Source organism: Toxotes jaculatrix, chromosome 10, assembly GCF_017976425.1.
Source record: "Toxotes jaculatrix isolate fToxJac2 chromosome 10, fToxJac2.pri, whole genome shotgun sequence".
Lineage (NCBI taxonomy): Eukaryota > Metazoa > Chordata > Actinopteri > Toxotidae > Toxotes > Toxotes jaculatrix.
In genome coordinates, this window is record NC_054403.1 from 28103286 (window position 1) to 28130603 (window position 27318).

At 46.5% G+C, this 27318-nt stretch overlaps 1 protein-coding gene across 3 annotated transcripts; it reads left to right on the forward strand.

Annotated features, from left to right (window-relative positions):
• The first annotated feature begins 3538 nt into the window (after nucleotides 1–3538).
• On the forward strand, nucleotides 3539–26136 carry nfkb1 (nuclear factor of kappa light polypeptide gene enhancer in B-cells 1). 3 transcript variants are annotated; one of them, XM_041047965.1, is made up of 24 exons: nucleotides 3539–3860; nucleotides 5379–5422; nucleotides 6106–6187; nucleotides 9032–9072; nucleotides 10148–10246; nucleotides 16906–17057; nucleotides 17401–17564; nucleotides 17735–17893; nucleotides 18469–18573; nucleotides 20051–20142; nucleotides 20364–20502; nucleotides 20900–21064; nucleotides 21179–21289; nucleotides 21484–21651; nucleotides 21897–22026; nucleotides 22215–22329; nucleotides 22541–22739; nucleotides 23100–23269; nucleotides 23425–23527; nucleotides 23761–23900; nucleotides 24007–24076; nucleotides 24308–24471; nucleotides 24627–24759; nucleotides 24869–26136. In XM_041047965.1, exons 2-24 carry the CDS (start codon nucleotides 5384–5386, stop codon nucleotides 24964–24966), a joined length of 2838 nt encoding a protein of 945 aa, XP_040903899.1. In that variant the 5' UTR covers nucleotides 3539–3860; nucleotides 5379–5383; the 3' UTR covers nucleotides 24967–26136. The 3 variants fall into 3 exon arrangements, with proteins under 3 accessions (XP_040903899.1, XP_040903901.1, XP_040903900.1); XM_041047967.1 differs by having other exon boundaries at nucleotides 20900–21046; XM_041047966.1 differs by having other exon boundaries at nucleotides 3540–3860; nucleotides 24872–26136.
• Nucleotides 26137–27318: the final 1182 nt, after the last annotated feature.

A 27318-nucleotide genomic window follows, 5' to 3' on the forward strand; every position in this document is an offset into this window, starting at 1 on the left:
GCACACGAGTTGCAGCATGTTCCTGTTTGCACAGGATCTAAAAACAACAACACTTCAGATTCAGTAATGATTAAATGATCCTACAACTCTGATGAAAAGAGAAAGTGATGGGTTGACTGTGATGGCTTCAGCAGGAAGTTTCGCTTCTCTGCAAGTTGATTTCCATAGATATTAAACACAATCAACCCTAAAAAGCCACGCTATGATTTACAGGTGGTTACAGATGGTTCATGAGCAGCTCGTCCACAGAATTCAGACCAAAAAAAAGCATGAAGGGTCCTGTAGGTTAGGAAAGCTGATCTGTTCAGAAGAAGAAAGTCAAAGTGTTTCACCTGTTATAACCTGAAAAATAAGAACCAATTAGATCTGTATTGACAGCTGATCATGTCCCCGCCCACAAGATTATCAGCGTAACACTTTTAGCCTCACACTAATTCCTAAAAGGCCAAAAAGGATCATGAGAATAAAAAGCAGGAATCAGGACTAATGCTCAGAAAGTCCACAAATACGAAATACAACAAGTGGCTAAATCCATTCATGCAAGTGTTTGTGCATAAACAGTAATAGAACAGGAAGTTCTCCTTCACAGCTGAACGGGCAGGAAGTGTCATTTAGCTGAGTTTGAAAGAAAACATTTGTTAGATCTGTGGTCGACTCATTCAAACAAAACATGGATTTAATCGTTGGTTTTACTGCGCTCAAACATTTTCTAAATCCAGACAGAGTCGATGTCTCTCTGGAAAAACTCTGAAGACACTTGTGTCTGCGAGAGACCGGGTTCAGTAACACCACCACGTGGAGCGGGGGTCAGCGGAGGCCCCCAGGAGGTGGATTTGGCAACAGATGGATTTGGTGCATTCTCTGAGCGATTCAATATTTCTCCCACCTCAGATTTTTCAAAAGCCTAAATTTATTTTTCTTTCTTGGTTTTTCTTCTTTGTTGCCAAACTGTCAGTCGCACGACAACCTTTCATCGACGCCACAGCCTACTTCTACGTTTTGTTGAATGTTAAAAATGTGCTTTAACGTGACTCTTCTGCTTCTCTGCGTCCGTTGTGCCTCGTACCGTCGACTTAGCCTGTTGATATTAAGCCCCGCCCATCAGAAACCAGGTAGTGGTTTGGTGTGGAGGTTGGAGTCTGTGCAGTGCCTCATTGAAACGCTTTGACACCCTCAGTGCTCTGATGTTCAGTGTGTGTGTGTGTGTGCGTGCGTGCGTGTGCACGTGTTAACGTGTTTCCTGCCGGTTCAGTGGTGTGTTCACCTCTAACGTGCTGAGCTAACGTGCCTCCAGGTGTCATTTACACTCAGTTTTTCTTTTTGCTGTAACTTGGTTCAGTTTCTACCTGAAGTTTTACTGAATAGATGATATGTATATTTTTGCAGACAGAAGCTGTTTTTCTTAGTTTCACTGTAAAGTTTGAACTGTAAATTGCACTAATTGTTTTACAGATGCTCTTAGATGTGATGTTCAGGTTATTATTAATGTCGTAATAACTAAAGTTAAATATATAGTATAAATATATATGTTTAAATAATGATTCTTATATGTGTTTAATCACAATAAACTAAAGACATGAGAATGAAAGACGTGTGTGCACTGTGAGTTTGTATGAACTGAAGCAACGAAACAACGAACACAAAGTGAAAGCATGAATGTGTCATTTGCAGTTTGATTACAGAACAAAATATCACATTAATAAAAACTAATACTGATGTTATTTGTAACAGTCAATCACTTTGGTCCCAGACTGAAATCTCCCACAACTACTGGACGCATTGTCATGAAATTTTATTCAGACATTCATGGTGCTCGGAGGGTGAATCCCACTGACACTGATGATCTCCTGACTTTTACTCTGGCGCCACCAGCAGGTCAATGTTTTCAGTGATCCAGTAAAATATGAACAGCTTTAAAAAACATAAAGCAGCTGCAGATGTATAAATACAGGTGTAGTCAGACCTCTCTCCTGTATTTGGCCACACGTTCTCTCCTCCTGAATCCTTCTCCAGCCTGATCCAGGTCCACACGTTCAGCGCTCACTGTGTCCAAGAGGGACATCAGATCAATAACTGCCCCCCTCCATGAGGAGGACGGTTCCTCTGTGGGGCTGAGGGACAGTTCACAATAATGTTATGTTTCTTGGTTCTGAAGGTAAATTTAACAGATTTAACAACAGTATGTGAAAGGTGTGTAAAACTGAGCGTATTTACACAGAGGTTTGGTGGAGGCTGAGTATGGGTGAGAATGCTGAAAGACTGAATTCATGTAGTGATCAACAGTTTAGTCCACACTGACTGAAATAAGACACACACAGAGAGCAGAAATTAAAAGGAAACATTAATGTCAGTAAAGATAATTAAGATAAAGATAATAATACAACACTGGACACTATTGTTTTACACGGTCAGATAATAATGAGCTTAAAGTAAAGTATGGGTTACACCAATTTTGAAAATAATTTGAAATTTAAGTCATAAGCCTGTTAAAACTTTAAAGGTAAAATTCTGACATTAATCAGACTGATTTTAGTTTGATTACAGTTCCTTTATCCCAGATGTCTGAGGTAACTGACCTGTGGCAGGTTCTCTGTCTGTGTCACACTGATCCCTGACTCCAGAGTTCAGCCCGGGAGCTGTGGTGTGGCTGAGTTTGACCAGCAGGGGGCAGAAGGACAACAACTTACCCTCAACCAAAGATAGTTAATGATGAAGAGGAGTCCCTCTGCTCTCCTGCTGAAGTACGATGACTGTGTCTGACTTTCTCCTCAGGGACAGAACAATGACAAGAGGACGGTTAACTGAGGAGACAAGTTACCAAATGTCCTTTGCCAAGTTTGGATGCACTGAATGAAAATGGGGAAGTTGACACATACGAGTTGTTCACAGGTTAAAGTTTGGGCTGAATAAAAGCTGCTTGTCTGGCAGTGATGGTCTCTCACCTGGTGTCTGTTTCCTGTTCGCCCTGCTGTCATCGTCCACTGACAGACACCTGAGAGACAAACACTGTGAGCACCTGAGTGTAAGCAGGCTGCTTCAAATTCCCCTCAGCCTAATGAGTGTTAATCATGAAGCTGGGTTCAAATCTAAATCTTTTTTTTAAAGTTTTCATAAGTTATTTCACATTTCAACACATTAAATTACTGAACTAAGGTTCATCACTAAATTATTTATTGTGAGACAGAGTATGAGGTCTCTGCTCTCTCTTTTCTCACTGTTACAAATGAGACTTTGTTCGTTTATTATTTTTTACATTGATTTTTTCATGTTCTTGTTATTAACCTAACATCCTGTGTGTGACCTATACTTTGAACTTCGTTGTATTTTATTTCCTGTGTTGCTATGACAGAGTCAGATTACAAATCAAGTGAATATTGATTATGCTGAGTTCAGTGTTCACTGTTTGCAGGGCTGTTTCCGGGGGCGCCGCGATTTATCGAGTAATAAATAAAGATTATTATAAACGTTTTTGGCCTCGGAGTGAGACCTCTTCGTGTTTTGGCGCCTCTCCGGTCGAACCGCACGTCAGAGGGAAATTCCAGTGGGGAAGGAAATAAACTTTCTGAATCTGTGACACGGACCTGGTGGTACCTGCAGGGCTCCGTCTCTCGGTTCCTGGGAATGAAAAAACACCGAATTCGCTCGGATTAGAATAAGTTCGTCTTTATAAACCGTAATGACGCGGTCGTATCGCGTCATGACGCAGTCCAGTTAAGCCACAGTCGCTGGTAATGGACCCACTGGTTCAGCATGGGCATGGCGAAACGATGAGCAAAAGTCAACTGAAGTGAAATAGACTGAGGACTGTCACTCATAGTTCATGTTGAGAACCCGACTGTTCACCTGACCGAGCTAACCAGGTGAGAACGCGTTAACTACCGGCTCTTACTAACAGCCGACTGAACTAACTACATTGCTGTGTAGGTGTTTTTCTTTGTCTTAACTTTTCCCGTTACAACACTGTGAGTCTTGGCAGCTTGCTTTGTTATGCTACTCACTTCCTTATTAGCCAGGTAACTTTGAGAACTCACACAAAACTCCGTCTTAAAAATGGGAACTTTAAGTTTTTTTTTCATGTCAGCAAACATCAGCGGTCTTATATCAGCAATAACGATATGTTTTACGTTTATGGGGATCTATGGTGAATTCGGCATATATATATCTAACATGAAGTCATTGTTTTAGTAAAAGTTTCTACTTTTACTTCAGCTTCACTCGCTGGATTTCCTGCCATCACCGCCCAATTTTCTCGTTCGCAGAAGAGAGTGTGGGTGAGCCGAGAAACCGTAGAAAAGCTTAAACTGTCATTTAAAGTGAACTGTTATGTGGTTTTTACACTTGTCAAATGGCTTGGTTCTTCAGAGTAATATTAAGGCTAATATGAATCAGTTTATGTTCTGTAGCCCTATGTTTCAAGGTGAATAGTGAAGAACTCATAATGGGACGATTTTTGAACGGAGTCTCGTGTTACGTTCCGCGCACAAACCCTACGGTGCAGGGGCTAGTTCCCAGTTAGCACGGACAGGTAGCTGTTTGAATCTTTTAGGACGCTCTGAAACATGACGCCGAGAATCGGACATGAAGCGTAGCGTTGTCCGCGCTGTAGAAGTGGTGGCTGGCGACAAATGTTTGTTTTAAAACGGTCGCTTTAAGGACACAAACAGCAGAAACAGCCCGGTAGTGCCGAGCGTTAGCCACCGAGCTAGCACGGTACACACGGGCGCGTTCACGTGCGGGAACTCGCGATGCTAAACAGCAACAAGTGTCAGAGGAATCAATAATCAGTGATCAATAATAATACGCGTTAACTTTGGGTAACTTCGCGTAATGCACTGAAATTTTATTGTTATTATTTAAACCTGTTCACTCAGCTATTTACGTTGTCTTATAAAAAAAATAATAATTTGGGCAAAACGTTCACTTTTAAAAAGTTACACTTATTGATTAATAGTTAACTGAAGAGTAATAAGTGTTCGTGTTTGATCATCATCATCATTAGTTAATCAGGTTTTGTGTTGACCTCCTCAGCAGCTCCTGAGGGCCCCTTCTGTTGTGGTGGAATAATACTGAGGTTTTCTGTGTTTTAATAACTCAACACACAGAAACGATAGAAACAACAGAGGAGTTCAGTATAAACTGAAAGGGTTCAGGTAGAGATTATGACTGAGTCTACAGGACCAGGGGCCACAGGATCAGGATGGAGGACCTGACACAGCTGATATCCAATGCTGCAAATATTGTAGGTCCACTGATATGCAGTGAACCTGGGGCTTTAGGGCCCCTGCTCAGTTACCCCTGGTTACCTGCCCACTCAGCCTTGTCTGTTACTGAGTTGTGATTTTGGTGTGTGTTTCATTGTGACGTGTTGTGTTTTGCAGACACCATGGCTGGAGACGACCACTACCTTCATAATTCCAACCAGGTAAACTCACCTCTCGCTGTCCTTTTGTTTCCTGTCACACAGGTGTTTAAGTAAATACTGTGTTATAACAACGTCCAGTTTTCTCTTTACAATGAGAAACATACAGTGAGTAAAATATGTTCCTGTAATCACAGTCACAGCTGTGATCTGAGAGGCCGAGCTGTGGAAACATGATTTATCAGACCCAAAGAAGTTTTCTTCATTTAAAGTCAATCAAATCTGTGAGAACAAATCAAAGATGGGGCAAGATTTCTGCAGCACGGTGGTCAGAAGATACAGTTTCACTGAACATTGGCCTGATATTCTCCAAAATGGACACAGATGTGCACCGCTGACTGTCACAGGTTTTATATCCAGGGTCTGGGAGAGTCTTAGATTTAATTTACAGAGGCGGTAAATATTTTTCCTCGCACGCTGTGGACAGTAACGTTAGTCATTTCTGTGGTGTGTGTGTGTTTCTCACACCGGCGACAAGTGGCTGGAATAAACCTGCGCAGGAGGGACAGAAGGATTAATCATTAATCAGAATTATTGGCAGATTCATTGATAATGAGAGTGATCTTTCATTGGCCTCATGTCAGTTTTTATTTTGCCTGATGAAAACATGTAAAACATTATATGCAAATCTGTATATGTCACATTGTTAATGTCCTAATTATGAACGTCCTGATGTCTCCGTGCAGATGTTTGACAACATAATGATGGATGCATCATGGGATTTTCCACATTTTCCTGCGATGTCTCAGACCCCGTCTCTGAGGACAGGTGAGAGTTTCTGCAGGTGCTGCTCGCAGTCACGCTTTGCCACGGCTGTTAAAGAGCACACTGATTTGATTGATCCGTGTTTTTTTAGCAGTTTTTCGGCGGTGGCGGCTTCGCTCCTCCCTTTCTACAGAAACACAGAGCAGATGTTTCTAAACCTTCAGGCTTAATCTTCCTGTGAACGGTGTCGTGTTGTGATAACAGCTCGATTATCTCATCTTAAATCCATAGAAGATGCTTCTGTGTAGTTTCCAAACCTGTTGTCCCACAGTGACATTTTCATTAACGTCCTCTCCAAACAGAAACCGTGTATTTTAAGGCGGCTCTCTGAGGATTCGTGCGTTCCTCTCGTTCTGCATCCTCTGTGGGATGTAATGGCAGAAGTTTAATATTTAACTTTTACGCCGACACTCAGTGAAAGGCTGCGAGCTAAAACAGTCATTTGAGCCGCAGGTGGCTCAGCTCAGCAACAGTCACCAACTCAGTTCATCTCTCATCTCATTTTCTCTGAGTTCATTTCACAGCTAAAGTTTTTAATTCGTTTTTTTGTTCTTTTCAGTTGAAAAAGCTAAAGTTTTCTCTGAGGCCTTGTTATGTGTTCCCTCTGTTATAATTATCCTGAGTGAGTTCACCTTCACAGTGGTCTGCTCCTCACTCTGACTGGAAGCCACGTAGATTTAATCGTAGTTTTAACAGAGCTAATGGAGAGACATGTCCCAGACATGGTGGGAGGCTGCTGTCTTCTTACCTGCACAAATTCAATTTGACTACCTTTCCTGAGTGATCCACTTCCTGTTTATCGTCTCTGTCTTAAACATTTGTAGCTTCTCAGATTTGAGAATGTGACGTTTCTCTGTCGTGATAATGAACAGAATAAAAAATGAAAGATGTTCAGAGAGCTGTGGGAAATTCGAACTGGGATTTCTCACTATTTTCTGACGATTTTAAGACATAATAATAACGATGAACTGGGTAATTAAAGAAAATAGGCAGATTGATAAATGAAATAATGGAAGTTGAAGGTTGGTTGCAGTCCTAGATTTCACTCACTTGATTGGTTTGGTCAGTGAAACAGTAAATACTCAAACCTCAGTGGCAGAGATGAGGAGTTCTGTTCTGTATTGTTTTATAATACGTACGTTATAAATGTAGAGGAGAGGTGTGTGTGTGTGTGAGTGTGTGTGTGTGCGTGTGTGTGTGTGAGTGAGTGTGTGTGTGTGTGTGAGTGTGTGTGTGAGAGTGTGAGGTGGCTCCTCAGGTGAGAGCTGACACATCAGACATGCTGTGAGGGGTGAACGGGACGGTGCGTGAGCGACATGTATGGAGCTGTAACACGGTCATCACACACACAACATGTTTTATTTATTCTTCCTGTGGATGTTATTAGCTGTTCTGTGTTGCTGTGTTTCTGAGGAGCTGGGCGTCACCGCTGACGTGTTATTGACAGCTCGTTGATTATCTGGCTGTAGCTGAGGTGTTTTGCAGTGAGTGGGCTTTGACTCGGGGGGTTTCAGCCTTCTGCTCGCAGGTGAAACAGATCATCACAGGAGGGCAGACGTCAGAAACTCAACTTTCTCTTTGGGAAAACGAATGTACACGTGTGTGTAAAGAAATGAAATGAAATGAGACGAAGTTAAAGTGAAAGAGGCCTTTCGTGTTGTCTCGGTATCAGTCCTCTGTGGTGAGTGTGGGACAGAGTCTCTGCTCTCACTTCCCTGTTTGTGTCCACACATTGCTGCTGAATTAAAGAGCAGCATATTTAAGATGAAGTCAGCGGTTGTAGATGTGTAGGACAAGGGGAAAGAATCTTTCCTCTGCATTTACATGTGAGTAATACATGTGATTCATCAGCAGAAGCTGCTTCGCCTCCTCCATCACAGCTTCGGTGCAGGTGATACCTTTTAATATCTTGATGAATATGAACACACATTATGGAAAAAGTTGTTCTGTTGAAAACTCAACTCGCTTTGATTCTGTGGGTCAGAAGCCAACGACCGACTCTGGGTCAGGAATCACCAGCACATGAAATACAGGAGCAGTGTGTGGGGTAACACACCGGGGTAATTAACCTGCTCTATCAGTCTGCCCAGTTAGTTTGAATATTTCTGGTGAGTCTTCGGTCGAGCTCGGCTCCTCGGTTGTTTTACGCTGCCTCACTGTTTAAAAAGGAGATGAAACGAACTCTTACACCTGATCCATCGGTGATAATCTAAAAATGTCAGATATGATAATAAACCAGTCTCTGACTCCTGATACGTGAAGGACCTTTGGAGCACTTCAGCTTTAACTTGTACCAAAGTGTTTCTGAGCAGACAAATCTTTAAACATAGGTCACAAAGACAAACTTTTAATTCTGAAAATGGGCTAAATAACAAAAACCTGCACTAATAAACTGTCAGCCTCTGCAGCAGCAGCTGGAAAATCCCAGCAGATCCAACAGCAGCTGCCACTGGACAGTTGTTGCCTCCTGATATTCACCCTACAGCTCCGCACACCTGCTGCCGCCGCCGCCGCCGCCACCGCCGCTGCTCACCTCTGGTGCTCTGTCGTCTCCACAGTCAGATAGTTCTGACGGACATCGGTCTCATCTCTGTGTGCAGTCCAGAGACGTCCCAGACATGTTTAGCCTAGCTTAGCACAAAGACTGGAAGCGGAGGGAAACTGCTAGCCTAATGGCTTGAACCAGTGAAAATTGTCGTTTTTGTTTGAAAAATGATGTAACTGATTCATCAGTGGTGGAGTTTATTGGTGCTTTGCTGACATTTGAATGGACTAATTGTTTGAGCTCTGCGATGTTGTCTGATTAGTGGAACGATGCTGACTGTCTTTGTGTCTCTGTGGTTTCAGCGGACGGACCTTTCCTGCAGATCCTGGAGCAGCCGAAGCAGGTAAGACTCACCTGTCCTTCTCATAGAAACTGACGGAATAATCACAAGATGTGGGACGACGCGAGAAGAATTATTACGCAGGGAAGAGCTGAATTTTCAGTGTTCAGTATTTTCAGATGAAAAAGTTTTAAGATTATTTTTTAACATTAGCATTTAAATGAAATATGACTAAAACATCCCACACAGATAAACAAGTAACTGATAATAAAAATAGCTGCTGGTTAATTTTTTGCTGATTGACTAACGGGTTAAGTGACTGATGGACACAGACACCCAGGTTATTTATCAGTTTCAGTGCAGGTAGAGCGGAAAACACACACACACACACACACACACTAATTTATCTGCTGCTCGTTCGTATGTGGGCTGATGGCGTCGGATACGAGGCCGACGCAGACGCAGACTGAACAAACTGAATCTGATCACTAAACTCAAGAACTCCGTTTTCATGATGTAGACATGTTGCTCATCATGGAAAAAGAAAAAGTTGAATTAATGTGATATTTCAGTCCTAATGTCAGCTTTGATATATTCTCAGTGAGTGGCACCGACTGCCTCAGAAGAATAGATGGAAACTGAGTCATTCAGACCTCGTTTCATCTGGTAGACGTGACCAGGCTCTGAAAGGCCTTAATGCCAGTTTCATTTTCCATCACATATGAAAATTAGAATGACTCTCAGCAGACTTCATACCTCTCATACCTCCCTGTCTCACCGCGTCAAAGGGAAGTGACAGAAAAACTCCTGGTTCTGTCCCTTTAATCGGATCCACACCAGAGCTGAACGGGTCTGTGGAGTCCTGCTCAGACAAACACAGGTGAAGACATCACCTCCTGAGCAGAGGTGCTGAGACACACAGGTGCCGTCAGGAGGTGATGAGCAGGACCTTTCACCTTCTCCACAGGACGTGACTCTCGTCATCGTCTCGAGTCGCTTGTTTTTCTCTGTTGAAGAAGGAAAAGTTTCAAATCGCTTGATTTTTGAATCGGTTGATTTTTTAAAATCCAGCTCCTGCAGCAAACAGACCAGACCCCCGTGCCCCTGTGTCACAGTATGCCTCTCTCTGTCTCTCCAGCGTGGCTTCAGGTTCAGATATGGCTGTGAAGGTCCGTCTCACGGCGGCCTGCCCGGAGCGTCCAGCGAGAAGAACAGGAAGACCTACCCCACCGTGAAGGTAAGACTTTCTGTCCGTCCGGTTTCCTCTCTGCTCGGGACCCAGAGCTCCGCGCTGAGCTGCCAGCGTCCACAGACGTGTGGGCGCTGTCTCTGTGAAGGTGTCAGAGGTTTCAGGTGAGAGGTGAATCAGGCCGAACGCAGACTCTGCTGGAGACGTTTAATCTCACTGACGTCAGTGTCAGATGGAAGCGTGAGGCTCTAACTGCAGATCTCAGGCCTGAGCAGCTCACACTCACCCTGAGGAGTTCCACAGTCTGACAGCGGTTTGACAGTTAAACCTAATTACTGATTGAAAGGATGGGGTTAAATATAATGTCCAGGAAGTGATGAAAAGCATTTGATGCATAAAGAGGAATGAGAGCTGTGAATGCAGAGTGTGGTCGACTTCTGTCTGCAGAAACAAGGAGGAAATAAAAGAGCGTTTCCTGCAGGTTAAAGAGCAGCGATCTGAACTTATCATGGTGAAGAGCTCCGGCTGTGTGTTTCTGAGGAGGGGACAGATCTCAGGTCCTCAGATGGACACACATTCAAGGACATGAAGGACATAACATCACAGCTCACTGCGATCTGTCCACAGACCGTCACAGCTGACACATGCTCACCTTTACTCTCAAACTTTAGAATAAAACTTTTTTTTTTATCAAACTGTTTGAACCGTCAGAGACAGAGACAGTCACACATCTGTTTTCTGCCTGATAATAATAATAATAATACATTAGCTGAAGCAGTAGGTTTATTTTTCTCATTTATCAGCTGCAAACAAACCAGAATAATCAGACAGTGATTTACAGTCACGGTGTGAACGGAGCAGGTCACTGATGACCGCAGCAGTTTTAGTGTGATGCTGGGTCTGCGGACCTGTCTGTGGGCTCGGATCAGGGTATTTGCTGGTCAGGTAGGAAGGTGCTGTTTACTCCAGATCACATTTGATCCGCAGGTCTTTGTTTGATGGTTGGTTTTGGCCTCTGAGGCTGTCACAGTTATAGAGAAGCTTCAGTTTCCTGTCATGTTGCTTCTGTTGATGTTTAGTTTGGAGTCTGAAGCTCCCACATGTTCCGACCAAACCACAGACGACGGGAAATCCCCAGATTCCTGCTGCAGTCTGAGTCTTTGCCTTTACTGACTGACTCCGTCGCACTTCACTCAGAAAATGTACATAAAATTTCACCAACGTGAATCCAGATTTTAGACACGTCCCAACAAATGCTCGTCCTAACTGTCGTAACGTCTGATAATCCTCAAAGCAAAGCAGATGTTCTGTCAGGAATGTGAAGAGAAGAGGTAAAATAGAGACAGGACACAGGAGACGATGTCTCCAGGAGTTCACCTGAAACATCAGACGTCAGAAGTCTTTCTTTATTCACACTGGATTTAGATGATACACCTGGGAGCTCACCTGGATGATGGTGAAACATTTGGACATAAAAAAAATCTGAGATAAAGATTGTTTTTGGATGTGGTCGAAATAACGAGCAGATCTGGAGAAATTGTATTAATGTGAATCCAAGTTATAGACACATCCAAACAAACTGTCAAAATCAGGAAAATTCAAATGTATTTATTTATTTTTTCATAGAGAAGATTCTAAGTAGGAAAGTGTTTTAGTTTACAAAGATATCTACCGGTTAGCATGCTAACCAGCTAGCCCCAACCCGTCTTGTAATACCACTTTGTTCCTGCAGAGGTGTCAGTGAGTCACTGTAGTGTCCAGTCTGGGAAGCAGAGGTATGGATGAAAGCGAGAGTTAGCGTTGGCGTCTCCACAGCTGGAGACAGCTCTCAGCGAGTGAAAGGACGATGAGAGGTGTCTCCAGCTGTGGAGACAGCTCTCAGCGAGTGAAAGGACGATGAGAGACATGGGAAGCAGAGTGAAGGGACGACGCTCGGTGCTGAACTCACAGTGTCTCTTCTACACTGTGAGCAAACAGCTGTTAATGCTAACGCCGGCTATGCAGTCGTCTCAGATACTTTCATTCAGCTCCTCTAAAACTTCATATGAACTGAAAACGAGTGATGAAGATGGTGAAGATACCGAGCGGGGGCGGAGCCCGACCAGCGGAGAGGAGCAGATGTTGAGCACAGAGGCAGTGCATCTGATAATCTGCTGACGTGTTGAGGTGGATGTTTTCTGCCGTGGATGAGACGAAGCCCCCAGAACAAAGCAGGAGCTTTTCCTCTGAGTGTGTGTGTGTTCGCTCCGTGGGTCGCGTGCATGTGGTCGTCGGTGTGTTTGCGCGTTGAGGCTGCAGAGCGGGAAATCCCCTCCTGATGATCTGGTGGGACCAGTGGAACGATGAGGATGATGACGCGTCTGACTCACCAGCCCTCTGTGTGAGGACGCCGTGATCAGATAAATCATCCCTCAGATTGGTCGTTTAGCTGCTGACATGGCCTCTGCTGCTGCAGTCTGTATCCACCGAGTTCCACGGATGTTTGAAACACAGGTTTTCTTTTGAACCGGTGACGTTTGGGTCGCACTTTAATTTACGTCTGTAGTTTCCCAGTGATTTCCTCAGAAGTTTCCTGGTTGTAATGTCATTCAAAATAAAGGGAAATTGGGAACTTCCCTAAAAGATGCGCTCAGTACAAAGCCGTCCTTTGTTTATGATCAGCCACTTTGTTCTTTATGTATGACGAATTTTAGACAAATGACTGACAGATGATGTCACCCAGACACCCAGAAACCAGCCAGAGCTGAAACGATTGGTCAGCTGACCGACCGGCCTGTGCGCCTGAGGATGCATCTGACAGGCAGCCTGAAGAGAACCGAACACACCTCTGATTTCTCCGACCTGATAGATCGGACTGAATGTGATCAGTGACGAGTGGTAGTACGGTCGCACGAGTCATCGAAAGGCTCAGAGCAGCTCTGTCTGAGGCCTCAGAGACAGAGCTCAGGTAAATGAGGTACAGGTGAGGCACCCGTCTCCTCCTCCAGCTGTTAATCGCAGAAGCTACAATTCAAATTAGCACTGCTGAAAATCTCACTCGTTCTAATTGTGGTGTAAAAACGATTGATCGTTAATCTTTTCAAGCATCGACTGAATGAGTAGAAACGGATCTGCAGATCCCAGGTCAGATTTACATCAGAGTTCAAACCGTGAACATGAAAACGCACCGAAACTCCACGTGGTTCTTCATCATGTTCAGGTAGTCTCTGTCTCACTGTGTGGACTTCATTTGTCTCGTCCAGCATCGGCGTTCTCTCCTCTGTCCCGCCTCTGTTTGACCTGCTGGTGATTTAGGGACAGAAACTTGTCTCCTCCACCGAGGACGAGTTGATGTTTTCAGGGATGTCTGTGTGTCTCAGTCTGAAATACCAGCCTCCACGTTTCACTGACGTTTGGTGAAAACTTTGACCATGTGGTGAAGAACATGATTGGTTTTTGATTTCTGAACATTAGTCTTTCAGCATAAATGAGAAAAGTCTGTGTTTTCCCCATGATGTTAATCCAGACTTGTGTCTGGGTGTAAATTAAATTCTTTGTGTTTTCTGTCACTGAAATAAGACGTTCAGGAAACTGCGGCTTTGACGGAGATCTGAGCGTTTGCTGGTTTTATGGTTGACATCAGTGGAAGTTTCTGCTTTTGAAGAGTCCCTGCTGGCCTGGACATGTCCAGGGTTTACACTAGAAACTGTCTCACACAGACACAGACACACACTCACTCACACCTCCACTGTGTTTCATGTCTGTTGGGAATTTCCTCCACATGACGCCCACATGTAGTTACAAGGAAGTAGAGTTGCGTCACCAACAGGAAAGGTTCTTAGTTTCAGGATGGAGGTGAAAGCTCGACATCCAGGGGTGTAATATGTGTGTGAGCGCCCACTCTGGCCCAGAAATACAGACACGTTTAACCCTTTGTTACGATACGATGGATCAGCGCCCTCCCTCACACTCGTACAGCTTCGTATCGCTCGGTAGCCGCAGGCTGCTGATGGCGGCCGAGCTTCATGGTGGAAAATGGAAAAATGCTGAATTTAAAAGTGTAAACGTCTGCTGCTGTTCATACTCAAAAACTGAAAAACACAAAAATATTGTTTTCTCTCATGTACGATGGAGAAAATCCTCCAGTCCTGATGTTTGAGAAGCTGAAATAACTCTCAGAGTAAGAAGATGTTCATGCACTGATCCGAGCAGACTGAGTCAGCTTCAGCTCCGACTCTCAGCAGAAGGACGGCTTCTCCTCATGGAGAGAAGGAAAAGAGACAAACTGATTCAGGATCAGCCCAGGGCTCAGCTCATAGAGGGACTTTATTGATCTCACAGCGGGGAAATGTACTTGTTTGGCAGCTCACAAGAAAAACAGGAAAAGGATAAAGTGCAGAAGAAGAAGAAGAAGTGTGCGTGAAATTCAGTATTTAGAATCTAAAAAAACGTTAACGATACAAAACAGTAAAAGCCAGCTCTCTACAGATTGACACGACGACGGAGGAGTGATGAGTAGGATGCTGTGGGAGAGGAAACTTTATTTTTTATTGCACAACCTGCTGCAGAAACCTACTGTAACATAAAATAAGAGTGGAGTTTAAACACGGTAATTCCATTCCTGTTCTGTCGTAGTCCAGACTGGATCTGAGCCACACCTGCACGCACCTGAGACACTTTGTGTTTTCAGGATCCGTCAGATTTAGTGATGACAAACGCTTCGCCGGCAGATACCAACACCCTCTGCTGCAGACTCCATGCGTGTCTTTCTGCCTGCAGGGAGGATCAAGCTTTACAGATATTTATTGTAACGTCTTCGAGCCAGGAAACCATCAAACACCAACACTCGCTGTGTTTCTAGGAACTCGGTTTGTGTGCCGGAGAGCCGCGATTGGCCGACAGAACCGGGAAGAGGAAGTGGGCTTGTGTTTATTTACTGCTGCAGTTGCAACGTTCCTGCAGGCAGATACCTGCAGTGACATGACTCTCACACACATACACACACACACACACACACACACGCACGCACGCACGCACGCACGCACACGCACACACACACACACTGTAGAAACAGGAACGTGGTATTTTTTTTACATCTGATTTCCTTTCTGTAAAACATCTCAGGAACAATGACATGAAATGATCAGATAACAGGTTTGTAATGTTCACAAACTCCATAGTTAGCAGTTTTAAATCGTTTGTAAACCTGTAGAATCAATGTACACGAGAAATTCACGTTTGAACGTGTGTGAAAAAGAGACTCTGAATAAATAATTGTATCAGTGGTGAGTTAAACAAAGACTCTGTGGAAAACACAGTGGTTTTGTGAACGTGTACAGATACACATCAGAAGCCTGAGCGTAAAACTCAGGGCTCAAAGTTCCCACGCAGCACTGAAGTTACACGTATGAATTTCGTCCCGGTCCTTACACTGGAATCTGATTGGACGGTGACAGTCCATTCACAAAGCAGAGTCCGATCAGAGGACAGGTGGCTCTGCTACCTGCAGGTGCAGCGGATTTTTAAGACGGGCGAAGGAGCGGGCTCTCAGGGCGCGGCTCCTCGATAACCTGCGTGCACGAGTGATTGTCCTGTGTGAGCCGATCCACGGTGTGTGTGTGTGTGTTCCCATGGTAACGTATGTTCTGTCAGTGCCGTGAACACTGATCAGACAGGTAAAGATGTGAATGAATTGTATGAGAGAGCGAGTTGTGAGCAGAGAACTGTTCCAGGTTCTGTAGCTCAGTGGTTCTTCATGGGTTATTTCATGTTGGTTCAGTAAAGGTGTGAAACCGTTTCCTGTTGAGTTTGTGAGGTGGAGTCGTTCCACTCCGCTGTTCCTCAGAGCTGAATGATCATCAGGTCGTACCGGCTTCACTTAGTATCTGCTGTGCACCAGGAAAGACTGAGTGATCGGCTCTCTGCAGTTTTCAGTGGCTGCAGAGTAAATCGATGAGCGTGAGTCTGTCTCAGCCTCCGGACCTGATCTGCTGCTGCTGCTGCTGCTGCTGCTGCTGCTGCTGCTGCTGCTGCTGCTGCTGCTGGTGGTGTTGGTGGTGTTGGTGGTGGTGATGGTGGAGGGGTGGAGGGGAGCAGTGAGTCATCTGTACCTGGAGAAAGTGCTGGTGAACCACAGCAGAGAAAAACTGAGGGACACACACAAAAAAAAAAACTCCAGCCTGCATCGGCTCGGCTCTGGTGTTGTCTGTGTGAGTCATCTGTGGAGCTCTGAACGACTTCAGAAACCACAATCTGTCCGATGTAACCTCTGATCTGACAGCGCTGTCGTCTGATCCCTCGGCCCAGTACTTTCCACACCAGGCTGCCTTCACCTAATTTACCCTTTTAACTGTTTTATGATTGAAATGTTTGTTAGAGTTCAGGGAAACATGGCGTCATTACCTCTGAATCCAAACACACAAACAAAGAAAGCCTCCACGTGAAATCATTGAAATGATTGATTTCTTTCTGATAAATAATAATAATCACAGGTTACTTCACCTGTTTACTTGTCAACATCACTTGGTGACGTTGGACAGGTTGTGTATAAAGACATCCCTGGTTCAGCAGCTCAAATGTCAGTGAGTAAAAAACCAAACCAAACCTGAACATCGTTGGTTTTGAGCTGTTCCTCCTCTGCTGTCTGTACAGCAGCTTCACAGACTGAAGCGTTTCTCTGTTTAAACCCAGTGTGAGTCACTCTGTGTGTGTGTGTGTGTGTGTTTCAGATCTGTAACTACCAGGGTCCGGCCCGGGTGGTGGTCCAGCTCGTGACGGCGCTGACCTCCGCCCCTCAGCTTCACGCTCACAGCCTGGTGGGAAAACAGTGTGACAAAGGGATCTGCATCGCCGACATGCAGCCCAAAGACTCCAGCATCAGGTCTGCAGGAACACACACACACACAGACACACACACACAGACACACACACACACAGACACACACACATACACACACACAGACACACACACACACACGCACACATACACACAGACACACACACGCACAGACACACACACATACACACACACATACACACACACATACACACACACACACACACACACGCACACATACACACACACATACACACACACATACACACACACACACACACACACGCACACATACACACAGACACACACACGCACACACACACACACACACACACGCACAGACACACACTCAGGCTCAGTAACACTAAACGTATTTTTTGTGTGGCAGTTTCCCGAACCTGGGGATCCTCCATGTGACAAAGAAGAACGTGGCGAAGACTCTGGAGGAGAGGATGGTCGAGGCCTTCAGGATGGGATACAACTGTGGAGTCTCCATCCACCCGGAGATCGACGCCCTGCAGGGGGAGGTCCGAGTCCCCCGAGACCTCCATGGTCAGTCCTGCACAGTGTGTGTGTGTGTGTGTGTGTGTGTGTGTGTGTGTGTGTGTGAAGATATGATTAAGAATCCTGTGTTTCCTTACCTCATGTCGTGTGTGTGTCTTGTTTTCCTCGTGTCGTGTGTTGCTTTTGTTGGACTGGACTTTGTCGGCTCTCCATCTCAGACCACCAGCGCGGTGTGATCAGCACGGCAGCGGCTCTTCAGGCCAAAGAAATGGACCTGAGCGTGGTGCGGCTCATGTTCACGGCGTTCCTCCCCGACAGTGACGGAGCTTTCTCCAGACGACTGGAACCCGTCGTGTCAGAGCCGATCTACGACAGCAGTGAGTCCAAACACTCACACACTCACGGGTTCGCTCAGCGCTGACCTCTGACACACAGCACCCACGTGTCCACTGCTGTCATCAGTGGACTGATTATCTGCCTGAGTTCATGCCTCCGGGCTGCTCCTCTGTCTGAGCAGTGCAGTGAAGTCGTGTCAGGCCGCCTGGTTTCATTTCCTTCCTCCTGCTGCTTTAGTTTCTGAACTCTGCAGCTTCCTCTCAGAGGACTGAAACCTGCTCCAAGTTCATCGCTGCAGGATCACTTCTGCGCTTTCACTTTACAAAATATGTCACAACTCAAACTGCAGATTTCTGTTTTCTGAACCTGCAGAGCGAGAACAAACATCCTGATCACAGCCTCACCGATGGTGGAGCTAAACACGAGGAACGGTCGTTAAAACACAGAGGGTTCATCCTCTGGAGAACAGAAACCAGATCCAGGTGTCAGTGAGGACACATTTAGTCCAAGTGGAGAGAAATAGTCTGAAAACACTGAGACGAGGACGTAACCTCAGAAAGTGTTAGAGACAGATGCAGGATCCAAACGTCCTGACTCTTTGTCTTTCTGTCCTCAGAGGCTCCAAACGCCTCCAACCTGAAGATCGTGAGGATGGATCGCACCGCCGGCTGTGTGACCGGAGGAGAGGAGGTCTACCTGCTCTGTGACAAAGTCCAGAAAGGTGAGGTGGGCCGGGTCAGGGAGGGGAGGGGAGGGGAGGAATTTATCTGTAGAGCTTTTCCTAAAAACCCTCTGCACGCTGATTAACACAGAGCAGTGTCTCACGGTGAGACACTGCTCTGCTCTGGTCTCTGTGGAGTGATGACTCTCTGCTGAACAGCTTTCCATTTTCACTTCACATCAGCCTGGACACCAACACTGATGTAACGAGTGTAGAAAAGGTGAATGAGGAACCGGAGTGTTTCGTGTCCGTCAGCCGACAGCATCGCCTGCTGGAAGGTTTTTAATGATTTACCACACTGATTTGATCAGACTGTTTGTTCCCCACTGAAAACTGACAGGCTGATCCTGACTGTGGGAGCCTTTCAGAGACTCATCGCTCTCTGCACTCGGCGGCGTAGTGCACCTGGAAACGAGCACAGTGGCTGGAAAGATGAGCCTGATCTTCGGAGACATGAATGTTCAGTGATGATTAAACGCTTTAACAGAACACAGAATGAATCACCGATCGATGATCAATGACTTTCCATTGGTTAATGATCCTTCTCAGCGTCCTGCGGACGTACAGCGGCAGCTCATTGGTTAGGCTTCTACCTTCTGACATTTTCAGAAGGCAGTCACTTTACTATCACGTGCTGCAGGAAGCACAAAATAAAACCCTTTTCATGGTGAACGTAGAGAAAGTAGAAGAGTGAGTCGTTTTTCTGAAGCTTTATTTAAACGCACTGAAGCAGATCTGCTGCCGCTGTGAACGGGGACCAGTTTTTCCTGGTTAGAGCGGTTTTGATGGGTTCTGCTGGAGGAAGTCCAGCTCCAGGGATTTCCCCTCCGTATGTAAATCCCTCAGGAGGAAGAGACGATTCACGCTGGGGTTTTTTTTTCCTGCTTCAGACCTTTTGACTTCGACTCAGTCTGAAGCTGCTGGCTGAAAACCAGTAACTGATCTGGGGCCTGTTCCACAAAGTGAGTTCAGCTTGGTCTGGATGTGTTGGGCTTATCTGGGCTCAGTCTGGTTTTACCTGCGGCCACGGGCGCGTCCGTGTGAGAGAGGCGGAGCTGTCGATGAGAAGCAGCAACATGAGAAATGAAGTAATTCGAATGACATGAGATGAAAGGGTGAAACCTGCAGGTGAATTCAGTCACAGAGGAGGACGAACGTGGTTCCTGACTGTGCTCAGGAAATATTTAACAGAGTGGATTATTTTTCTTCTGACAGAAAACAGAGTGTAGTTTGTGTTTCCACTCGTCGTCACTGTCTCCTCACGTTGCTCGTGTGTGTGTCAGTGAATTGTTGGATAAAATAAAGTTATTGTATCTGTGAGACAGACGAGTGATGGACGTTACCTTTAGTCATCACCGTCGTCCTGCCGCCAACGAACACCTGCAGCAGCTCCAAGTCCTCGCACTGATGGTGATGTGTGTGTGTGTGTGTGTGTGTGTGTGTGTGTGTGTGTGTGTGTGTGTGTGTGTGTTTGCAGATGATATCCAGGTTCGGTTCTTTGAAGAAGACGACTCAGGGTTGACCTGGGAGGCTCTGGGAGATTTCTCGCCCACAGACGTGCACAGACAGGTGAGTGGGAGCAGTGATGAGCTCACGTGTTAATAAGTACAGCTGTTTTAGTTTCTGTAACTCAGGAAACCTTGAACAGAGGAGCACTCTCTCCTGTTTCCTTAACATACCATAATAATCTAGAAGCAGAGAAGCTGTCATGCAGCATCATGTAGTAACAGTAACAGCAGCAGCAGGTTAAACGTGACCATGTCCACATGTCACATGTTCTCTGCCGTCAGTTCGCCATCGTTTTCAAGACTCCGAAGTATCGAGACCAGAACCTGCAGAAGCCGACGTCGGTGTTCGTCCAGCTGAAGAGGAAGTCTGACAACGAGACCAGCGAGCCCAAACCCTTCACCTACCACCCTCAGATCATAGGTGGGTCAGGTAGCTCCACCCACACACAGGTTACGCTGACAGCGAGCACATGGACTCTGAGGAGGCAGAGATGTTTACCTGTGAGACAGGTGTTCAGTCTCTAAACACTCGGCTGAAATAGCCGCGTGAACGGAGCCTCTGCAGGAATCACAGTCTGCCTGGTAGACCAAACTCAGGGCAACAGGCAGACAGCAGACAAACACTGCCCCCTGCTGAATCTTAGTTTGAACTCTGACTTGTTTTGGTTTCTTTATTTTATTGCCTCTGTGTGTCAGACACTGTGTACAGAGCTGAACACACACCTGAACACACACCTGAACACACTGTCCAGGTAACAGGAAGCTCGTCTGTGCACACGCTCTTACTCTCATACCTGTGTATGTGTGTGTGTGTTCAGATAAGGAGGAGGTGCAGAGGAAGAGGCAGAAGACATTGCCAAACTTTCAGGACTTCAGCGGTCATGGAGGGGGCGGAGGAGGAGGTCTGTACCGGGGAGGAGGAGGAGGAGGTCCGGCAGCAGGAGGTGGGCCCGGCTCCGCAGGAGGAGGAGGAGGAGGAGGAGGTAAAGTCAGCAGCTGTTAGCACAGGCCTGGAAAACCTGGAAAATCATTGACAGATGTTGTCAGGTGTGATGAAGGTGTCATTGTGTTTTGGGTGTGTTTGATTTCTCCTCCAGGTTACTTCCAGGGTTTTACTACCTATAACTATGGAGGAGGAGGAGGAGGTTTCTCCGCAGGATACTCAGCTGGTCTGGGAGGAGGAGGAGGAGGCGGCGGCATCAAACACGGTGAGAAATAACACAAGTCCAGTCTACGTTAGACGATCTGTGATCTTTTCAAATTAAAGCTTAATCACAAAGACACAGAAAAGACAGACGTAGATCAGAAACGACTCCAACATGTCAGGACTCAGACATGTAATGGACCTGATGCTTGTTCTTAATGCTATAAATGAAAACTCAAACTGAGCGTCGTGTTAAAGCCTCTCAGGGCGACGCGGTAGAAGACGGCGGGGACGATGACGACGGCGGTCCAGGCCATGATGCGGGGTCAGGGGCTGTGCTGCAAGCTTCAGCCCAGGCAGGAAGCACGGAGGTCGGGGAGAGGCCTGAGGAGGGAGGGGTCAGTGTGGAGCCTGATCCAGATCGAGGTACACACTGAGAAGCTTTAATCACACAGCAGAACATCACAGCTCAGACATGTGATTAGACCAGGTGATATGTTCATGGTCGTGTCCTGGAAATGTCCTCTAATTCAAGGACAAAGACATATTACCTTCCTAAAACAGTTGCTCCACAGGTTTCCAGGTGTTTTCAGAGAAATTTAACACGTGTGTGTGTGTGTGTGTGTGTGTCTGTGTGTGTGTGTGCGTGTGTGTGTGTGTGCGCGATGCAGGTGAGCAGTTGGCTCAGGTGACCAGCAGACAGTTGGAGGCTCTCTTTCAGTACTCTGTAACAGGTGATTCGGCGTACCTGCTGGCTCCACAGCGCCCCCTGATGAGTGCACAGGACGAGGACGGAGACACGTCAGTACACACACAAACACACAGGAACATGGGAGACACACTGGAAACACACAGAGGAGCTTCAGGAGTTTTATGTGCTGTGATGAAAAAGTCAGATGGAAAATGTCGGTTCGTGCACGTCGATCATTTCACAGTCCCAACATCAAAATCCATTTCCTGTTTCCGTGTTTCCTCTTCCCTGCTCACAGTGGGCTCCATCTGGCGGTGCTCCACAGCCAGCAGGAGGCGCTGAAGAGTCTGACTCAGGTTGTTTCTGCACTGCCTGGAGAGGAAGTGCTGAACAGGAGGAACCACCTGTACCAGGTACACAGACCGAAGCTCGACTCTGGGCTCTCTGAGCGTTTCCAGGTGCTGTCGTGTCTTTGTTTCAGCTGATCAGCTGTTTGTTCGTTTCAGAACAAACTGAGGCTGAGTTCACTTTCTGTTGGGGGCGGGCTCTGAGCATTTACCTGCTCAGGTGAGCGAACACTGAGTGTGTGTTCACTGTCTGTAACCCCACCCTCCTGTGTCCCAGACTCCTTTGCACCTGGCGGTGATCACCCAGCAGAAGGAGGCGGTGGAGGCGCTGCTATTGGCCGGAGCCGACCCGACTCTGACGGATCGCCATGGCAACACAGCGCTCCACCTGGCGTCTCAGCAGGAAGGAGGGATGGTCCAGTTTTTACTACAACACAGAGAGATGAGAGGACTGCTGGACCACGCCAACACAGCAGGTCCACACACACACACACACACAGACACACACACGCCAACACAGCAGGTCCACACACACACACACACACAGACACACACACGCCAACACAGCAGGTCCACACACACACACACACACAGACACACACACACCAACACAGCAGGTCCACACACACACACACACACAGACACACACACACCAACACACACACGCCAACACAGCAGGTCCACACACACACACACACACAGACACACACACACACAGACACACACGCCAACACAGCAGGTCCACACACACACACACACACAGCAGGTCCACACACACACAGTGGAAAATAGAATGTTTGACCAGTTGTCTCCTTGCATGTTTCCATGGTTACCAGGTCTGTGTGCGATCCACCTGGCGGTCCTGTCCAATCGTCTGTCTTCTCTCAGGGAGCTGCTGGAGGGCGGGGCTGATGTGGAGGTTCAGGAGCGTAGCTGTGGACGGACCGCCCTCCACCTCGCCACAGAGACCAACAACGTGTCGTTGGCCGGCTGCCTGCTGCTGGAGGTACAGAGCAGGACAGGTGGACTGGGCGTCCAATCAGAGCAAAGCTTACAGATGATTGATGTGTTGATACTTACAGTTTGTCTTCTCTCATCAAGTTACATGCATCAAATACCGAGTCAAATCTGATCGTGTGTGTTTATGTTTTCTGTCGTCAGGGAAACGCCAAGGTGGACTGCTGCACCTTTAACGGCTCCACCCCCCTCCACATCGCTGCCGGGAGGGCCTCCGTCAAGCTCACAGCTCTGCTGATGGCTGCAGGTAGGAAACACACACCTGCATCTTCAGGGAGGCGTCACTGCACTGATTTAAAGTCGTCAGGCTGGGTCCTGGTACGACAGGAAGTCTTAGTTAAAGAAATGATTGCGTCACTCTCTGTTTTGCATGTCAACATGTTCTGTATGAAGAAACACTGTGACATGCTGAGCCTTTAACACACACACACACACACACACACACGGTGTAACAGTCCTCCGGTCTTGCTGTGTTCTCAGGTGCAGACCCTCATAAGGAGAACTTTGAGCCCCTCTTCTTCAGAGAGGACGAGTGCTGCGATGAAGAGAGGGAGGATGAGGATGAGGATGAAGGCTACATCCCAGGAACAACTCCGTTCAACATGGCCTCCAGCACAGAGGTACGGGGCTTCACTCAGATGCCGTTTTCCTGCCTGTTTACAATTTCAAACTTCACTCAGGTTCGTGTGTGTGTGTGTGTGTGTGTGTGTGTGTGTGTGTTTGCAGGTGCTCGAGCTTCTGAACGGGAAAGACTATGAGCCAAAGTCTCTCCACAGAGCCTGCAGCCCCCCACAGGGTGAGCCCCGCCCCCCGTCTGACACCACACAGGTCGTCTGCAGAGCATCAGGCCTCAGGTCTGATTCCTGAACATCGACCCTGATCTGGGAAAAGTTCAGGAACCAGATCAGGCCTCTGATCTGAAACCAGGACCAAGAAAACCCGAGAGACGATAAAAGAGGAATCAGATTTGATTAAATCTGATGCAGTATTTTCCTTTGTGTGTGTGTGTGTGTGTGTGTGTGTGTAGGTGACCTGGCAGACCTGGATGTGGCAGTGAAGCAGGAGGTGTGTGGCGCTCTGGAGAGTGAAGGATGCTGGGAGAATCTGGCTCACAGTCTGGGTCTGGGGATCCTCAACACGGCCTTTAGACTAAGCCGCTCCCCTGCCAAAACACTGCTGGACAGCTACGAGGTAAAACACACACACACACACTCACACACTCACTCACTCACTCGCACACACACACACACACACACACACACACTCACACAGACTCCCCAGTCCAGCCACGCTCCAGATGTTGGACCTCTGGACTCTTGTGACCTGTGGTTGTTTCCGTCCTGCAGGTTTCAGGTGGGACAGTCAGCGACTTGTTGGCTGGTCTGAGGTCAGTGGGAGAGTGCAGAGCCCTGAGCATCCTGGAGGAGGCGCTGCGCCGCTCTGACACCGAGGACACGCCACTGACCAATGCGATGACTGGTGAGCAGATCATGTGACTGTTTATTCCCTCTGCGACCTCTGACCTTTGGACAGCTTGTTGAGTTTCCGTCACTGTGACGACGGGTCAGTCAGCTGTGCTCTCTCTCAGCAGGTGAGTCCCTGTGCGTTCAGGTTCAGGATCTGAAGGTGGACGCTCAGATGGACAGCGGGGTCTGTGACAGCGGGGTGGAGCTTTCCACAGCGTGACAGCCTGATTGGTCCGTCTGCATCGGTCTTCATCAGAAGAAGAAGCCCAATCCATCCATCACGCGTCATCCATCACTCGTCATCCGTCGCCCCTCCTTCGCTCTGGACTGAGCTGCGTTTGTCTCCAGAGGAAACGACTCTTCTTTCTTTCAGGGCTGAAAGTTTCTCCTGACAAAACTTTTACAGTTTTTAATGAAACGTGTTTAACTTCCTGTAAGTGACAAAACAGAAAACGTGTTTGTAAAGCGTGAAGACAAAAGTTCAAAAACTGAAACGTCCACAGCTGATTGTTGACAGCAGGTGTCCTTCAGGCCACACTACACTCCACCATTCAACGTCCGGTTCCTGCTCGAGCTGTGGGAGCAGAGACGCTTGGTTTAAAGGATTCTTTCATTAAACAGTTAAACCTCCGACAGATGAATCTTCAGACGTCCCTTGGTAGAAGAAGTGCTGATTTTCCTGCCTCTGACCCCATTTTGCTGATTTTGACCCTCGTCCTGAGTCTGGTTCTGACGGCCGGTGGATTTAAGGCTTTTCATTGGACAGCGGTGAAGCTTTGTTTCTGTGCAGACGTTCAGCGTCTGCAGGGGGAACGGTGCTATTCATACTGAAATGATTGTAAAGATTCTGATTCACCTTAAAGGATCGCCTCGGATTCTTCCTGATGTTTTAATATAGTACTCGTGCAGGGGAATAATATTAATTCAGTTCAAATGTGCATTTTAAATGAGTTTTTGTTTTTATTGTTTATCTGTTTAGTGTTTTTTTTTTTTAATTTTCAGGGCCATTTTCTTCCACTCGTCTGTTTTCACCACTGAAACTGTTTCAGAAAACTGTCAATCACAGTTTTAAAAACCAAAAACTAAAACAGCAACATGAATTTAAAGTTCTCGCCTTTTTATTTATCTTCTCATCCGACTCTGGCTGGAAGCCAGGAGGAAACTGTTAGCCTAGCCTAGCCTCAAAAGACAAAAATAACATAATCCAAGGCATTGTGGGAAAGGTAGTCCACAGCTGTGTCCACAGAGTTTCTGTGTTTTCTTAGTGTGAATCCAAAGCTGGTTTCTCATCCAACAGTTGATATTTATATCTTTGCCGAGCACTGTACAGTTCAACATGAGCTTTTGATTTGTTGTGTTATTTTTTAAATAAAACGTTTTTTTTATGTTGTGTCGTCAGTGTTCAGCTGTGATTTATAAACCTCACCTTTAATGAAAATAACCTCCCAGGTAAGAAATTAGAACAAATATGAAGAAGTTTCAGCTTCTGGGCTGTTAGAAACAAGGAGTCGCTGGAGTTGCTAAGCTCAGCGTTGTCAGCAGGGGGCGCTTTAGGCAGTGAACTGCCCTGAGCACCAGTCAGTGGTGGAGTAGGTGTGTAGGTGTCAGTACCTGGTGAGTGTGAGTGTGCACGCTATAAAGCGCGCTCCTGACCTGAACTGTATGTTCATGTTACAGGTAAGCTGCCTGTAAACGAAACCCTGTTAGTGACAGTGCTACGCTTTAGTCGAGCCGTCGTGTGTAACGTGATGTCCGCAGGCTCTGAACGTGACCGTGGGTTAAAACGTGTCGCTTCGTGAAATCAAAATGGCGGGAGCCGATAGGAAAAGTTCGCTAGCTAAATACAAAGAAAGAAACGTTCTGTGCGCTTTAAAGCGAACGTTCAGAGCTACACATGCAAAGACACTAGAATGGGAACAAACTATAAAGTACTATGAGCCGGGTAAACGCGTTCACGCTGTGGTTTAAGCCTGAGTAATGTCGAGCAAGCTAAGCGCTAAGGTTGTGGACACGCTTATGCTAACTACAGCTAAGATGCTAACTGCAGCTACAATGCTAACGCGCCAGCGCGTGTCATTGCCGTTAAGTTTAAAGATCAGGTGCAGCTTTATTAGTCCCACAGTGATGACATTACAACAGATTCACACAGAATATACAGAAAATTACTAAGATTCACCGGAAAATAAATACTATAAACAGTATGACAGTATACACAGTGTGAGCTGTACAGTACTGAACCAGTGCACACAGTATGAGCACAGTGTAAACAGCACTGAGCAGTTCATGGAAACATGTTGGCACAACTCACTGGTTTAATTGCTTTATTGACATTTGTGTGTGTTTGTGCATTACTTACCTGTTTGTGGTTTACAGTTTTTAAACAGCTGTTTCTGACTCTCCCATAAACCCTGTGAACAGGAGAGAGAAATGTAGCTGAGTACTTACCACTGATAGTTATACAGGGAAGGCCATGGACAGAGGATTCAGTGTGGTGCAGAGTAACGTGTGCCAGTTGTATTTTGTTCAGGTACAAATCCTGAACTTCCTCCACCAGTTACACAAAACACATCTG

Bases quoted from the DNA above. Each gene is read 5' to 3' on its own strand.
- nfkb1 (XM_041047965.1), top strand. From the start codon at position 5,384: ATGGCTGGAGACGACCACTACCTTCATAATTCCAACCAG. The intron at 21,065-21,178 runs GTAAAGTCAGCA...TTTCTCCTCCAG, and splicing joins AGGAGGAGGAGGAGGAGGAG to GTTACTTCCAGGGTTTTACT. The intron at 22,330-22,540 runs GTACACAGACCG...CCTGTGTCCCAG, and splicing joins GGAGGAACCACCTGTACCAG to ACTCCTTTGCACCTGGCGGT.